The sequence below is a fragment of the Salvelinus sp. IW2-2015 genome, linkage group LG26 (genome assembly GCF_002910315.2).
Source record: "Salvelinus sp. IW2-2015 linkage group LG26, ASM291031v2, whole genome shotgun sequence".
Taxonomy (NCBI): domain Eukaryota; kingdom Metazoa; phylum Chordata; class Actinopteri; order Salmoniformes; family Salmonidae; genus Salvelinus; species Salvelinus sp. IW2-2015.
In genome coordinates, this window is record NC_036866.1 from 44,403,931 (window position 1) to 44,420,945 (window position 17,015).

The 17,015-nt window shown below is 43.0% G+C and overlaps 1 protein-coding gene across 4 annotated transcripts in view; it reads left to right on the forward strand.

Moving 5' to 3' along the window:
• The window catches only part of LOC111952867 (kinesin-like protein KIF21A), a 63,611-nt gene that overhangs the window by 16,899 nt on the left and 29,697 nt on the right, over nucleotides 1–17,015 (forward strand). For all 4 annotated transcript variants that reach the window (XM_023971824.2, XM_023971826.2, XM_070435312.1 and 1 more), the window contains 11 exon segments: nucleotides 5,589–5,738; nucleotides 8,768–8,899; nucleotides 9,317–9,490; nucleotides 12,759–12,874; nucleotides 13,109–13,304; nucleotides 13,423–13,612; nucleotides 13,729–13,792; nucleotides 13,952–14,149; nucleotides 14,796–14,883; nucleotides 16,249–16,354; nucleotides 16,460–16,648. In XM_023971824.2, the coding sequence (XP_023827592.1) occupies nucleotides 5,589–5,738; nucleotides 8,768–8,899; nucleotides 9,317–9,490; nucleotides 12,759–12,874; nucleotides 13,109–13,304; nucleotides 13,423–13,612; nucleotides 13,729–13,792; nucleotides 13,952–14,149; nucleotides 14,796–14,883; nucleotides 16,249–16,354; nucleotides 16,460–16,648 (1,603 nt within the window).

Consider the following 17,015-nt stretch of genomic DNA (forward strand, 5'->3'; position numbering starts at 1 on the left):
TATAGCAGTTGCTCCCTYATTGAACGTGGCTACTGCCATACTGGCTGCTCCGTTAATGCGGCTTTTGCCCACAAAGACAGTTTTGGGGCATCGCGACCATATTACAGAGTTCAGACGTTCATTTGCATTCTGGGTTCCTCCRTGCTACATTCTTTTGAGGAAGTTATCATTTGACATCCTATGATATACAGGTACCATTTTTTGTGCAACCTCTCTATTGAAAAATTGTATGGCCTTTGTGACGGGGTGGATTTTCATCATTTTCTAGGGATCGCTGGTACCAGAACCAATGCACACACCTATCCCGTAGTTGGACATGAATCYTCTCTTGTGCAAAGTGCCATCRAAGGTTACATGAATGTCTATGATGGCATCCTCATCCTCCTTYAGMAACTCTGCTATGTCTGGTTCTATATCTGYGTATGCTCTTCTAATTATCTTTGTAGCACTCTCCAGACTGTAGCCCTCTCTGAATCTCTGCAACTAAAGTGRGGGGGGGRAAGTACTTATTATGTCTGTCAACATTACAGTCATAACTGCAGTACTAAATATCAGCATGTTACCCTATGTAAATATTAGCATATCACCATGTATTTACTTTATGTAAAGCTAATTTCTCACAGCCCTGACATTGTAGGCCTATGTGACATGTAAAGCTAATTTCTCACAGCCCTGACATTGTAGGCCTATGTGACAGTCTCATTGCATAGTTATGTTTTCCCATCACTCTGTTTTATTCACTTTGAATACATTTGCTGGAGCAAGGAAATACATATTATTTATACACAGCAAGTCACCTGACAATAATGGGCTACTCTCCCTTTTTATTTACGTGTCACTCTCCTGTCATGTCTCTGATATGAGCTGAGATGGAAGGAATCCCTAGGACTCTTTAAGAGCTGTATAACCAAGTCCAAGTTTGTTAGCTAGAAGAGCCATCCTCACATTTATATCAAATGCCACATCTCCCCTGGAGCACTCCTGCAGCCTGGAGGAATTGTAAACACTCCTAAATTCATCAYGATCACCTTCACAGTTTGCACATTCTATCATGACAGAATTACAGAATCCCTGGTTGGTGGGGTCTATGGTGATTTCAGTCCAGTGTTTAGACACTTAGGGCAAATCAAATCATGTACAAATTGGTTTAATTGTGACATGTGGAATAAAAGACACTGTTGGCTGGCTGCTGTCTGGTTGATCGCTGCTAGTTGTCATCTTCATCTTAATTAATTTGCATCTCAACGTATTGCTGCGGGCCACCTCCTTTTCCTCTTCTACCTGTACTGCCTCGATCGAACGGTAAGGCTAATCTGACAGGCTGACMACACCGCTCGCGCCAACGAGCGTCTGCGTTGCCAAGGGCTAAAATAGAAATCAGTTCTATTTCTGAAGCAGATCGCGCTGCAAGTCCTGCCTCTCCCATCTCCTCATTGGTTTATAGAAGCAGGTACCCACGTGCCATCTCCTCATTGGTTATACCCATGTGGGTGACTGAAAGACGAACGAGGTCAGTGGCGGTAATGCACCTAATTTATGAAAGTTGCCAATCATTGTCAAGAGAAGAAAAAGCCTAGAAGGAGGAGAGATGACTAGAAACGATTCGGTTGACCGTTTTATGTGTGGATTAATTGGCGGAGTAGAGGACCTTGTGCATTTCAGGTAAAATAACAACTCAATGTTTATATCCCAGGACAAATTAGCAAGCAACAGCAAGCTAGCTAAATAGGACAAATTAGCTAGCAAGTGCAAGCTAACTAGATAAATTGCCATAAATGTTTAATGCTTTTCGACCTGTCCCCAAATTAATATAATTGGTTCAGAGTTTGTTTTGATATTTTAACCTGCGTGTCGTAATTGCGTTTGGTGTGGGCGGACAAAATACATTTATGCACAATGGCGCACTCGCGCAGCCGGTTTGGGTTCCGTGTAAGGCTAATTTTATCTTTCATTTTCCCTTTGGCTAACTGAGATCACCTATTTTTATTCACATACTGTAGGTAGATTTTCTCATTTTGTCTCTCTACTTGGATTCTTCGCGGGAGATATTTTCAAACAAAGAAGTGCTGCGCGGCACATGAGGCATTTTAACCAATCAGGTTGGCGGAAAGGGCCTTTAAATGCCAGTAACCAATCGGATGTCAGGAAATTACAAATCAACACGAAGCACTATGTTTACAAAGGATATAGCCATATATGGACTAGCTAATGATATGCTCCAGAAAACAAGTGTCTGAATGATAATTCAACATGGAGAGTTTTAAAAATAGAGGTTGAAGTTCTACATGAAACATGCTATCAAGAACGACATTTATGGTAGGTGTGGTTGACGGAGTTGGGATAAAATGATACAAATAAAGTATTTATATACATTATTGCCGATTTATTTGTACATTTTTTGAAATTATGGAAGTTATAGTTGCAAAATATACCAAAATCTGAAAATTGACAGATAGAAGCAAAATCAAAAAATTTGCCTGTGGTGCCTGGCCTTAAGAGATTTGGAAAGGGACAGGGACACACCCCCCACTCTCCAACACAGGATTATGTGGAATAATACATGACTAGCCATTATACTGTAGGCCCATGCCAGGCTTATGTAGCCTATGTGTTGACACTTGACAATGTAACTAGCTCCCATCTCTAGTCTCCTAACGTTACATAAAAATGACTCAGACTGTTGACTGGACAGAGGGCGGGAGCAGGGCTGTTAGGGTCACGGTTCGGGGCGGCATGGGTTAATACTAAATGACTGAAAGGTTATGTTTTGCTTGTCATACTGACAGACAGAGGCCACGTGGACAGAATGAGTCTACTCATTTATGACAGAGTAATATACTGTATCGGTCATAGAAAAATTGTTAGTAGAAAGGACATGGCTACCCAATAATGTAAGCAATGAAAAAAAAAAAACATCCAATATGGCCGCCAGTCCAGCCGCCTCAGAACAGTGAATGGGAATGTCCATTCTATTAAAACACACCAAAACAGATGGCATTTCAGCACAAAGGGCTTTAAAACATACTAAAACAGGTAGAATTTCAGCACAAACAAAGGGCCTTAAAAGGAGAAGTTAGAAGTTAAAACCAAATCTCTATTTTGTATGTAAATGGCATGTTATAGAAGGGCACAGACAAATTTTTTGCGATGTCACTCGTTTTTGAGAAACTTACCCCAGCCAGCGATTCACTTCCTTATCCTCGTTGTGCAGTACGGGGGGCACCCAAATACGTCCTTTTAGAAATGGAAAAGCTCTCTGTATAGTGATGCAGGTGATTAGAAATTGTGACATTCTGAAATGTATACACAACATTATATTCCATTTTGTGCAACTCAGGCTGTTTCCCCTATCCAGCTGTTCCATTGTCCATGTAGTCTGCTGTTAGACGTAGAGGTATCGCTCGAGTCGCAACAAAATGGAATATAACGTTGTGGATAAAGTTTGGGTCGACACAATTTTGTGTACAACATCTAAAGACCTGCATCGCTTTACAGAGAGTTTTTCGATTAAAAAAAATATGTATTTGGGTGTTTTTGTAGCATTTGTTCATGTTTTTTCAAAACCAAGTGAAATCACAAAAGTGTCTGGACCCTTCTATAACAAAAATAGAGATTTGGTTGTAAACAAAAGCAAAATTGTCCTTTAAGACTTTAACTCTTTAAGACTTTAATCTTGCCAGCGATTTTAAAATGTCTACATATTTTGACATTACAGTATTAGGAATTAGCGTCTTTAAAACGTATACTCTACATGAATCCATGGGAAAACAGATGGGAGAGGTTTTGTTTGCGTCTTGGGTTTACCCCCAGCCAGAGCCCGGACTTGGCATCTTCTTAGAACCAGATATGTGAATGATTAAATAAATGGGTAACACTAAATTTGAGTAGTCTACCAATAACATGTCAACAGCATGTATCTCGACATGTAACAGGACTTCCGACAAAACAACCTGAATAAATACAGTGCATTTTGAAAGTATTCAGACCCCTTGACTTTTTCCAGATTTTATTACGTTACAGCCTTCTCCTGAAATGGATTAACTTTACATTTTTGCACATATATAAAAATAAAAAAAACGGAAATATCACATTTACAAAAGTATACAGACCATTTACTTAGTACTTTGTTGACGCACCTTTGGCACTGATTACAGCCTCGAGTTCTCCCATTCTTCTCTGCAGATCCTCTCAAGCTCTGTGAGCGTCGCTGGGAGCGTCGCTGCACAGCTATTTTCAGGTCTCTCCATAGCTGTTCGATTGGGTTCAAATCCGGGCTCTCGCTGGGCCACTCATGGACATTGAGACTTGTCCCGAAGCAACTCCAGCGTTGTCTTGGCTGTGTGCTTAGGGTCATTGTCCTGTTGGAAGGTGAATATTCTCCCCAGTCTGAGGTCCTGAGCACTCTGGAGCAGGTTTTCATCAAGGATCTGTCTGTACTTTGCTCCGTTCATCTTTCCCTTGATCCTGACTAGTCTCCCAGTCCCTGCCGCTGAAAAACATACCCACAGCATGATGCTGCCACCATCATTCTTCACAGTAGGGATGGTGCCAGGTTTCCTTCAGACATAACGCTTGGCATTCAGGCCAAAGAGATCAATCTTGGTTTCATCAGAACAGAGAATCTTGTTTCTCATGGTCTGAGAGTCCTTCGGGTTCTTCGTCACCTCACTGACCAAGGCCCTTCTCCCCCGATTGCTTAGTTTGGTCGGGCGGGCAGCTCTAGAAAGAGTCTTGATGGTTCCAAACCTCTTCCATTTAAGAATGATGGAGGCCACCATGTTCTTGAGGACCTTCAATGCTGCAGACATGTTTTGGTGCTCTTCCCCAGATCTTTGCCTCGACACAATCCTGTCTCGGAGCTCTACGGACAATTGCTTCGACCTCATGGCTTGGTTTTTGCTCTGATGTGCACTGTCAACTGTGGGAACTTATATAGACAGGTGTGTGCCTTTCCAAATCATGTCCAAACAATTTCTGTAGATTGATGAGAAAAATGGTTATTTCATCCATTTTAGAATAGGGCTAAAACGTAACAATATGTGGGAAAAAGTGAAGGAGTCTGAATACTTTCCGAATGCACTGTAAGTTATTTACCTGTTATTCACCCTCCCTTTCATCAAACTAGGACCTTGGCAGAGCCTTTCATTTAGATATACTGCTCTGGACCTTGGGCACCAGCACAAAGCCAAGTTACTTTTGTAGAAAAGCCATCCATAGAGGTCACACCAGAGGAAGGGGAGTGGTGGCAAAGCCTGTTTCTATATTCTATAAAAACATCTTTGTTGTAGGTAGGTGTGTGTTAGATAATGTATCTTGATATGGAGTCTGTCTCACAGTTTAGACTCTTGACAGTCCTCCGCTGTTTAACATTGTTCAGACTGAGTCAGACAGTCCTACTCATGTTGCTCACTCTCTCTTTCAGTCTGACGTAATCAGATATGGTCTTGCATCAGTGTGATATCAGAACTGGAATAGGATACAAACTATCAGAACCTTTTGATATTTTCATGGAATTTCACAGTGCTCAATTTACCACGGTAACAAATAAGACTGTAATATTGTTTGGTTCTGGGTGTGTCCTGGTTTAGCTTTACAATGAGGAGGTGCTGGATCTGTTTGACTCTACGAGGGACCTGGAGGCTCGGACGCAGAAATCCCACGTTAAGATCCACGAGGACGCTAATGGAGGAATCTACACAGTGGGGGTGACCACACGGACCGTCGCCTCCGAGGCAGAGGTGTGTACGTTAGAGATGCGCAGGTCAGCTGTTTGTTTACCCACACCCGCATGCAACTGCTAATAACTCAGCCGCAACCGCCTGACTACATGTGATAAAGTGAAAATCAGAGGCACTTACCCGCAAATATAGAAAATGCGCTATAGGCTACAGTTAAAGACGACAGAAGATTTTTTGACACTGGGTTGCTGGATTTTGTTTTGCCTGATTTAGATATGTTTCTACATATAATTTCCGATATTTAAGGAGGCTGTTTGTTAGTCAACTTGTCTGTAATTAAATACATGTAGCTTCTCTTTTGTCATTATATGTTGCCCTCGAAGACTAAATGAATCCTTCCTCAACAGAATAATGTAACAGATAGATAGAATGACTGCTTCAATCAGAAAAGTTCTCTCTGTCATCTCTCTCGGAGCAAAGATGTTTAACGACTGGGGAGAATATACAATAAAGTTCTCTGCAAAATGTCCAAATGACATCACTTTGACCGGTTGTAAGGAAAAAGAAAGCTGTGAAAACGACCCAATGTGCGTTTCTGATAAGATTTCATTCGTACAAAACGTATAAACAAAAGCATTTACTGTGAAAGTTGATACATATAGGCCCTTCATTCAGTGCATTCGGAAACTATTCAGACCCCTTCCCTTTTTCCACATTTTGTAACGTTACAGCCTTAATATAAAATAGATTAACTAGATTTTGTCCCTCATCAATCTACACACATTACCCCATAATGTCAAAGCGAAAACAGGTTTTTAGAAATGTTTGCAAATTTCTAAAAATAAAAAAATATATACCTTATTTACATAAGTATTCAGACCCTTTTCTATGAGACTCGAAATTGAACTCCGGTGCATCTTGTTTCCATTGATCATCCTTGAGATGTTTCTACAACTTGATTGGAGTCCACCTGTGGTAAATTCAATTGATTGGACATGATTTGGAAAGGCACACACCTGTCTATATAAGGTCCCACAGTTGACAGTACACGTCAGAGCAAAAACCAAGCCATGAGGTTGAAGCAATTGTTCGTAGAGCTCTGAGACAGGATTTTGTTGTGGCACATATCTGGGGAAGGGTACCGAAACTTTCTGCAGCATTGAAGGTCCCGAAGAACACGGTGGCCTCCATCATTCCTAAATGGAAGAAGGTTGGGACAACCAAGATTCTTCCTAGAGCTGGCCCGCCCGGCCAAACTGAGCAATTGGGAGAGAAAGGCCTTGGTCAGGGAGGTGACCAAGAACTCGATGGTCACTCTGACAGAGCTCCAGAGTTCCTCTGTGGAGATGGGAGAACCTTCCAGAAGGACAACCATCTCTGCAGCACTCCACCATTCAGGCCTTTATGGTAGAGTGTCCAGACAGAAGCCACTCCTCAGTCAAAGGCACATGATGGCCCGCTTGGAGTTTGACAAAAGGCACCTAAAGGACTCTCAGACCATGAGAAACAAGATTCTCTGGTCTGATGAAATCAAGATTGATCTCTTTGGCATGAATGCCAAGCATCATGTCTGGAGGAAACCTAACGCCATCACTAGGGTGAAGCATGGTGGTGGCAGCATCATGCTCTTGGGTATGTTTTTCAGCGGCAGGGATTTGGAGACTAGTCAGGATCAAGGAGAAAGATGAATGGAGCAAAGTATACAGAGATCCTTGATGAAAACCTGYTCCAGAGTGCTCAGGACCTTAGACTGGCGGCAAAGTTTCCCCTTCCAACAGGACACCGACCCTAAGCGCACAGCCAAGACAACGCAGGAGTGGCTTCGGGACAAGTCTCTGAATGTCCATGAGTGGTCCAGCGAGAGCCTGGACTTGAACCCGATGTAACATCTGTGGAGAGACCTGAAAATAGCTGTACAGCGACACTCCCCATCCAACCTGACAGAGCTTGAGAAGATCTGCAGAGAAGAATGGGAGAACCTCCTCAAATACAAGTGTGCCAAGCTTGTAGCGTCATACTCAAGAAGACTCGAGGCTTTAATCAGTGCCAAAGGTGCGTCAACTAAGTACTAAGTAAAGGGTCTGAATACTTATGTAAACGTGATATTTCCGTTTTAATTTATATGCAAAAATGTAAAAAAAAAAAAAAAAATGTTTTTTGTTTTGTTTTGTCATTATGGGGTATTGTGTGTAGATTTACGAGGGGGAAAAAAGTAATTTAATCAAATTTTAGAATAATTATTGAATTAAACTTCGACAATGTCCTTTTTGCCTCCGGAGATTGATGTTAACTTTTTCTTCCCATTCCCAAAAGCATTCTTTGGCGATTGGTTGTGTAGGCAATTTGGCGTGCGAACGCTTAAGCCCTAAAGCTTAGGTTTATGCACTAATACTGTACCAGATAGCAGAAAATAGTGAAGTAAAAACCCAAATGTAGACCATAGAAATTGCACAATAATAATACATTTATGGATTTTTTAAGGTACTGTTTCTCTTTATTCAACCCGCGCGCCACCCACACAATGTTTAATGACCCTAAACCCGTCCGCAGGGACTGCGGGTTATGAGTCAACCTTTGCATCAATAATGTACATATTTTTTTTTTTATTTTTATTTTTTTTAACCGTTATTTTACCAGGTAAGTTGACTGAGAACACGTTCTCATTTGCAGCAACGACCTGGGGAATAGTTACAGGGGAGAGGAGGGGGATGAATGAGCCAATTGTAAACTGTAAACTGGGGATTATTAGGTGACCGTGATGGTTGAGGGCCAGATTGGGAATTTAGCCAGGACACCGGGGTTAACACCCCTACTCTTACGATAAGTGCCATGGGATCTTTAATGACCTCAGAGAGTCAGGACACCCGTTTAACGTCCCATCCGAAAGACATACATCCGTGTGTGCGCTTGAGCGCGTGTGCTATACACTATGTTGTATGTGTTGGGATATGTGGTCCGGGGGTCCAGGAGAAATGTGTATGGCTGTATGTGTATGTAATATAGGAAAGTAAAAACATGAACACGAACTGTAAAATGATCATTTACACAGTGATAACACAGTGATGGCCAATCTCTTTCTCCTCACCCAGATGATGCAGTGTCTGAAGCTGGGCGCTCTGTGTCGTACCACGGCCAGCACCCAGATGAATGTCCAGAGCTCCCGCTCTCACGCCATCTTCACCATTCACCTGTGCCAAGTCAGAGTCTGTGCGTCCGACAATGTACGTACAAGAGCAGCTTATTCCTTGGCCTTCGTGCCAGTCCTTTTGTGCTCTCTTGCCAACTCCTATCTTATTCCGTATCTACCCTTTTGTTACTGTGATACGACTCCTGTCACTTGTTATGACACTGTTAGAACATGTTATGATATGTTATGACAGTGACTGAAGTTACTCTTAACCTTGATGTTACAGAAATGATTTAGCCACTCCTATGCTATCATGTCATATTATGCTAGGCTGCGTAAATTACATACTGTATATAGAAATTACTGTTATTAAGGTACTGACATTATGGTAGGCTACTGTTTATGGTAGGCTACTGACATTCTATGTTATGTTACATTAATGACAGGGACAGTGCTTTTGAATAACGGTACTGACACAAAGGCATCGATCTGGGTTTTTTCTAACTCACAGCAGGACAACAACGAGACGGACAACAAGGTTGCTAACAGCAACTCAGAGATGGAAGAGTATGAGACACTGACAGCCAAGTTTCACTTTGTGGACCTAGCCGGGTCAGAGAGACTGAAGAGAACAGGGGCGACCGGAGACCGAGCTAAGGAGGGAATCTCCATCAACTGTGGACTGGTGAGACACTGGTTGTGTCCGAAATGGACCGTATTCTCTATAGTAGTACACACATTTTGACCCACCTTATTCCCTAATACACTAGCAGGTCTATCCAACCCTGTTCCTGGAGAACTACGCTCCTGTAGATTTTCACTCCAACCCCACTTGTAACTAACCTGATTCAGCTTATCAACCAGCTAATTATTAGAATCAGGTACGCTAGATTAGGGTTTGGTGAAAACCTATAGGAAGGTACCTCTCCAGGAACAAGGTTGGAGAGCCCTCGCAATAAGAATCTGTTCAAAGCAGCTCTGGTAAAAATGTGTGCAATATAGGAATATATAATTTTTGTCCTTTAACCCCCTAAAGTTGATGTCTGCCCCCGAATTAGCATAATTTAACAATCCACATCAAAATCTATCAGTTTAAGCTAGAGATACAGTGCATTCAGAAAGTATTCAGATCCCTTGACTTTTCCCACATTTTGTTTCGTTTCAGCCTTATTATAAAATGTATTTGAAAAAAAAAGAATCAATCTACGTATAATACATTTTTTGCAAATTTATTAAAAAAAAAATAATGAAATATGACATTTACATAATTATCCAGACCCTTTACTCAGTGCTTTGTTGAAGCATCTTTGGCAGCGATTACAGCCTTAAGTCTTCGAGGGTATGACACTACAAGCTTGGCACAGCTGTATTTGGGGAGGTTCTCCCATTCTTCTCTGCAGATCCTCTCAAGCGCTGTCAGGTTGGATGGGGAGCATTGCGGCACAACTTATTTCAGGTCTCTCCAGAGATGTTCGATCAGGTTCAAGTCCAGGCTCTGGCTGGGCCACTCATGGACATTCAGAGACTTGTCCTGAAGCCACTCCTGCGTTGTCTTGGCTGTGTGCTTAGGGTCATTGTCCTGTTGGAAGGTGAACCTTCACCCCAGTCTGAGGTCCTGAGCGCTCTGGATCAGGTTTTCATCAGGAATCTCTATACTTGGCTCCATTCATATTTCCCTTGATCCTGACTACTCTCCCAGGCCCTGCTGCTGAAAAACATACCCACAGCATGATGCTGCCACCACCATGCTTCACCGTAGGGATGGTGTTAGGTTTCCTCCAGACGTGACGCTTGGCATTCAGGCCAATGAGTTCAATCTTGGTTTCATCAGACCAGAGGATCTTGTTTCTTATGGTCTGAGAGTCTTAAGGTGCCTTTTGGCAAACTCCAAGCGTGTCATGTACTTTTTACTGAGGAGTGGCTTCCGTCTGGCCACTCTACCATAAAGGCCTGGTGGTGGAGTGCTGCAGAGATGGTTGTCTTTCTGAAAGGTTCTCCCATCTCCACAGAGGAACTCTGGAGCTCTGTCAGAGTGACCATTGGGCTCTTGTTCACCTCCCTGACCAAGGTCATTCTCCCCCGACTGCTCAGTTTGGCCGGGCAGCCAGCTCTAGGAARAGTCTTGATGGTTTTAAACTTCTTCCATTTAAGAATGATGGAGGCCACTGTGTTCTTGGGGACCTTCAATGCTGCAGAAATGTTTTGGTAACCTTCCCCAGATCTGTGCCTCGACACAATCCTGTCTCGGAGCTCTACGGACAATTAATTTGATATCATGGCTTGGTTTTTGCTCTGACATGCACTGTCAACTGTGAGACCTTATGTAGACAGGTGTTTGCCTTTCCAAATCATGTCCAATCAATTGAATTTACCACAGGTGGACTGCAATCAAGTTGTAGAAACATTTCAAGGATGATCAATGGAAACAGAATGCAGCTGAGCTCAAGTTCTCAGCAAAGGGTCTGAACATTTACAGTACCAGTCAAAAGTTTGAAAACACCTACTCATTCTAGGGTTTTTCTTAATTTTTTACTATTTTCTACATCAAAACTATGAAATAACACATATGGAATCATGTAGTAACCAAAAAAGTGTTAAACAAATCAAAATATATTTTATATTTGAGATTCTTCAAGTAGCCACCCTTTGCCTTTGATGACAGCTTTGTGCACTCTTGGCATTCTCTCAACCAGCTTCATGAGGCAGTCACCTGGAATGCATTTCAATTACAGGTGTGCCTTGTTAAAAGTTCATTTGTGGAATTTCTTTCCTTAATGCGTTTGAGCCGATCAGTTGTGTTGTGACAAGGTAGGGGTGGTATACAGAAGATAGCACTATTTGGTAAAAGACCAAGTCCATATTATGGCAAGAACAGCTCAAATAAGCAAAGAGAAACGACAAAAGTAAAAGAAATGAAGGTCAGTCAATGCGGAAAATTTCAAGAACTTTAAAAGTTTCTTCAAGTGCAGTTGCAAAAACCATCAAGCACTGTGATGAAACTGGCTCTCATGAGGACCACAGGAAAGGAAGACCAAGAGTTACCACTGCTGCAAAGGATAAGTTAATTTGAGTTAACTGCACCTCAGATTGAATCCCAAATTATTGCTTCACAGAGATCAAGTAACAGACACATCTCAACATCAACTGTTCAGAGGAGACTGCGTGAATCATGCCTTCATGGTCGAATTGCAAAGAAACCACTACCAAAGGACACCAATAAAAAGAGGAGACTTCCTTGGGCCAAGAAACATGAGCAATTGACATTAGACCAGTGGAAATCTGTCCTTTGGTCTGATGAGTCCAAATTTTGAGATGTTTGGTTCCAACCGCTGTATATTTGTGAGACACAGAGTAGGTGAACGGATGATCTCTGCATGTGTGGTTCCCACCGTGAAGCATGGAGTAGGAGGTGTGATGGTGTGGGGGTGCTTTGCTTGTGACACTGTCTATGATTTATTTAGAATTCAAGGCACACTCAACCAGCATGGCTACCACAGCATTCTGCAGCGATACACCATCCCTTCTGTTTTGGGTTTTGTGGGACTATCATTTGTTTTTCAACAGGACAATGACCCAAAACACACCTCCAGGCTGTGTAAGGGCTATTTGACCAAGAAGGAGAGTGATGGAGTGCTGCATCAGATGACCTGTCCTCCACAATCACCCGACCTCAACCCAATTAAGATGGTTTGGGATGAGTTGGACCGCAGAGTGAAGGAAAAGCAGCCAAGAAGTGCTCAGCATATGTGGGAACTCCTTCAAGACTGTTGGAAAAGCATTCCAGGTGAAGCTGTTTGAGAGAATGCCAAGAGTGTGCAAAGGGTGGCTACTTCAAACTCATATCAGCCCAGTATGGACATAAATAGACTCTTTGAACCAGAATGTTCCTGGAAATAACCTTCAATATCTGTTTTGCTGTGTGGTATTTCTTGGTCATCTCTTCCAAACTGCAGCTTGCTCTTGGAAATGTAATCAGTGCTTTGGGAGACCGAAGCAAGCGATCCACGCATGTGCCTTACAGAGACTCCAAACTCACCCGGCTTCTACAGGACTCCCTGGGTGGAAATAGGTCTGTGTGCAATTGGTCAAGCCTTTCTCCCTCTCTTTGTGCCAGGGTTGGTGTCACAGTTGGTTGGTGTGCATGTCAAACTAACTGCCTTTTGTTAACTGATACAGTAATTATTAGATGTCTGCAACACAATTGCTACAGGCAACCATATTCATCTGAACTACAGATTTCTTCTCTCTGTGTTTCTTTTGTAAATCCACATTTTTCTCCTCCCATATCCTTCCCCTCTCTTAGCCAAACAATGATGATAGCGTGCATCAGCCCGTCTGACCGGGACTTTATGGAGACCCTGAATGCACTGAAGTATGCCAACCGAGCCAGGAACATTAAGAACAAGGTGATGGTGAACCAGGACAAGGCCTCCCAACAGATCTCTGCTCTCAGGACAGAGATCGCCAGGCTACAGATGGAACTCATGGAGTACAGGACGGTAAGAGAGAGGCAGAGAGAGATAACTGAAAAAATTAACCATATGAAAAGGAGGTATGACATAAATAAAGTGCCCTTAATTACTTATGATTCTGTTTAAACCCATTCTCCTCTGGCAGGGTAAGCGTATGGTGGGTGAGGACGGTATGGATAGCATCAACGACATGTTCCATGAGAACAGCATGCTGCAGACAGAGAACAGCAACCTGAGGATCAGGGTCAAAGCCATGCAGGAGACCATTGACGCHCAGAGGGCCAGACTCACACAGTACCTCAGTGACCAGGCCAACCAGGTCCTCGCCAGGGCAGGTGAGGGTGTGTGTTGGTGTGTGTGTTAGATGAGTGCGAGGAGTGTGTCCTTATGACCCTGTCCATTGTAAAAAGTTTAGATGTGTGTTTGCTAAGGGTCTCCTCTTTATTCTCAGGTGAGGGGAGTGAAGAGATTGGGAACATGATCCAGAGCTACATCAAAGAGATTGAGGATCTCAGGTATACTTTTCCGTCTGCATACAGTACATAATGACATAGAGGTAAATCAAAATGTTTTCTCCCTACTGAACATGACCCAACATAGCATATAGACGACATTGAGCTTTAGGAATGTCAGAAACTGACATTTTTATTCAATTCCACTGTTATTCCCCATAGAGCCAAACTCCTGGAGAGCGAGTCTATGAATGAGAACCTTCGTAAGAACCTGTCCCGTGCCTCCTCACGCCAGTCCTTTTACCCCGGAACCTTCTCCCCTGCCCTCCTGGCCCCCGAGAAGGAGGCCTCCGACATCATTGAGATGGCAAAGAAAGACCTGGAAAAACTCAAGAAGAAGGAGAGGAAGAAGAAGAAGAGGTAAAGGGTGATCATGGTTAATTGTAGGACCAAATTCTTTGTTTTTTTGTTAAAAAATGTCTTTTTTTTTTATTATTGTATGACCTCAATGTGGGCCATGGTGAGTAGCAGTGTGTGATCTCTATGTTTTTCCCTATGACTTATTTTCCTTCCTCTTCTCTGTACTCCCTTCCTTCCTTCCTTCCTTCCTTCCTTCCTTGTCACATCTCTCTCCCCTGTCCTCTCACCTGTGACCTTTGTCCTTGACCTCTCCCTGAAGGCTCCAGCAGCTGCTGGAAGAGAGAGAGAGGGAGGAGGAAAATGGCAGGTTGGTTCACAGGTTCCCCCTCCCTTAACCTCCCTGCCATTGCCATTTCCATCCCTCACTTCTTCTAAACAACCATTTTGTTTTGTTTGACAGGCAGTTGCCAGACCAGAAGGGAAACCTGAGTTCAGTTCCTTCAGTTCTTCCTGTGTTCACTAGTTTCTTTCAACTTGCTCACCCCGACAGACTGATATGATGGGAACAAAGTTATTGGTTCTGTTTTCATCCACCACCAATGGCCTTATCATGAGCATTATTAACACACTTTATTTTTGAAGATCTAGAAAAAAATACTATTGAACCTATGTTGTCTCACCTTGCCCCTCTGTTGTTCCCTACTAGTGTTGTCAAGGAGGAAGTCCCCGACAACGACCAAGACAATGGCACGGAAAAAGATCTGACTGAGCTGTCCAATGAGGACCCTGAGACGGTATGATTGACATCCTATTAGTCAAATGATACAGCTGGGCGATATGGATTGTTTTTGTTTTGTTGCAATAACGATAAATCAGCAATATTTGTATTTATTTTTGTTACCCCCCCCTTTTCTCCCCAATTTCAATCTTGTCTCTGCAACTCCCCAACCGGCTCGGGAGGCGAAGGACGATTCATGCGGCCACCCTATGGGACTCCCGATCACGGCCGGTTGTGATACAGCCCGGGATCAAACCCGGGTCCGTAGTGACGCCTCAAGCACGGCGATGCAGTGCCTTAGACCGCTGCGCCACCCGGGAGGCCCTAGCGATAACTTATTTATTGGCGAGGTGCTATAGCTGGTCGATATGGACAAAAAGTAATCTTGTGATAGACGTAACTATTTTGCTCTAGCGTTAAACACAACGATAAAAACATGTTTAATGGACAGTTACTTTACATTAGCGGCAGGGCTCTAGACACATTTCTTTTACAGTGCCAAATAAGACCACTGAGATGGTAGCCTATGATTTAAAAAAGTAATCTATTTCATTGAACACATCCAGGGAATGCTTTCTTGATAATTCCCTGGCAATCTGTCAAAACAGGATCCAGAATGATCAGATTTATTTTGGGAATTTGCTGACATCTTTGTGCATATAGGCTATATTATTCACCACCTGAGGAAGTGGGAAGTCGAAACACTTAGCTAGATCGCTAACTCTAAATAAGATAGTGTTGCTATGTAGCCATGTAGGCTAATTGATTCATCAGTCCAACTTTCCAGTGCTAGGCCTAGGCTACATGATGTGGGCCTGTTCACTGCAAATGGCGCTCATCAAAACCATACTACAGCCTACTCCAGTTGTAAAGTGGTGCCATGAAATCAATATTAAGATGTGAGAAATAAACGTATACTCACAGAAAACTGTGACTCTCCTCTAGAACAACAGTAGTTGCTTTGAAAACTGTATTTTTTCCCACCTCGCATTTGCAGTTTGAGCAACAGTCATAATGCTCGTGCTTCTCAGAATGCATCTCTCCCTCCTCCGTGCGCACAGTGGGGAGAGCGAGTGAGAGTGGCTCGCTCACTCAGTAGCCGACAGCAAAACGTAGACGGGCAGATACTTTCATAGCAGGAATCAACATAATGCAAAGGCTATTACTGTTGATAAAAATAATGGTTTTAGAACAATCTACAGGAACGTTGAGAAGCAAAATGACCGACGTACGCAAAATGTTTCGGTAAGAGGAAGGTAATGACGGTAAATTTTGGTTTTATCGTCCCAGCAATAATTAAAAGGCACATGTGTTTTTCCCACCCCGTTTTTCTGACACCGGATAATTCTGTGTTCTATTCTAATTTCGTTTGTGCTCTCAGGAGGGGCAGGAGGGGAGTGACCACGAGGAAGAGGACAATGAGGAAGAGGAGGAGATGGATGTGGAGGAGAGCTCTGATGATTCAGACTCGGAATCAGATGAGAAAGGTACAATGGCCTAATCGTAGAAATAGGAAATATAGAAGGGACATATATTGGACCTGTATATCTATGTTTTGAACCCATATGAATCAATGTTACTTTCCCCACCAGAGAACTTCCAGGCGGACCTGGCCAACATTACATGTGAGATTGCCATCAAGCAGAAGCTGATAGACGAGCTGGAGAACAGCCAGAGGCGTCTGCACACGCTCAAACAGCAGTACGAACAGAAACTGATGATGCTGCAGAGCAAGATCAGAGACACACAGCTGGAGAGGGACAAGGTGCTGCAGAACATGGGTAGGTCTCATGTATGACCTAGACACTTGGATAGGCATACAGCCGTTACTGGTCTGTAGTCTACCAGAGAACTGTGAATAGTTTGTAATTTTTCTTTTGCTCTGGTTCTTTAGAACATTGGGCTATTGAACAGCCACCCCTATAAAAAATGTGGGGTTTCCCTCTGTTGAATTAAGGCAGGGGTGGTCAACATTTCCAATCCTACTCTAACACACCGATTCAGCAAATCAAGGTCCTTATGAGCAGCAGACTAGTAGAATCAGGTGTGGCAGGGCTGAAGCAAAAGCCTGCATACACAGTAATTCTCTAGGAGGGATGGCAAGCTATGATTTTTAAGCTTATTTTCTCAGTTTTTCCGTCTTGTTTT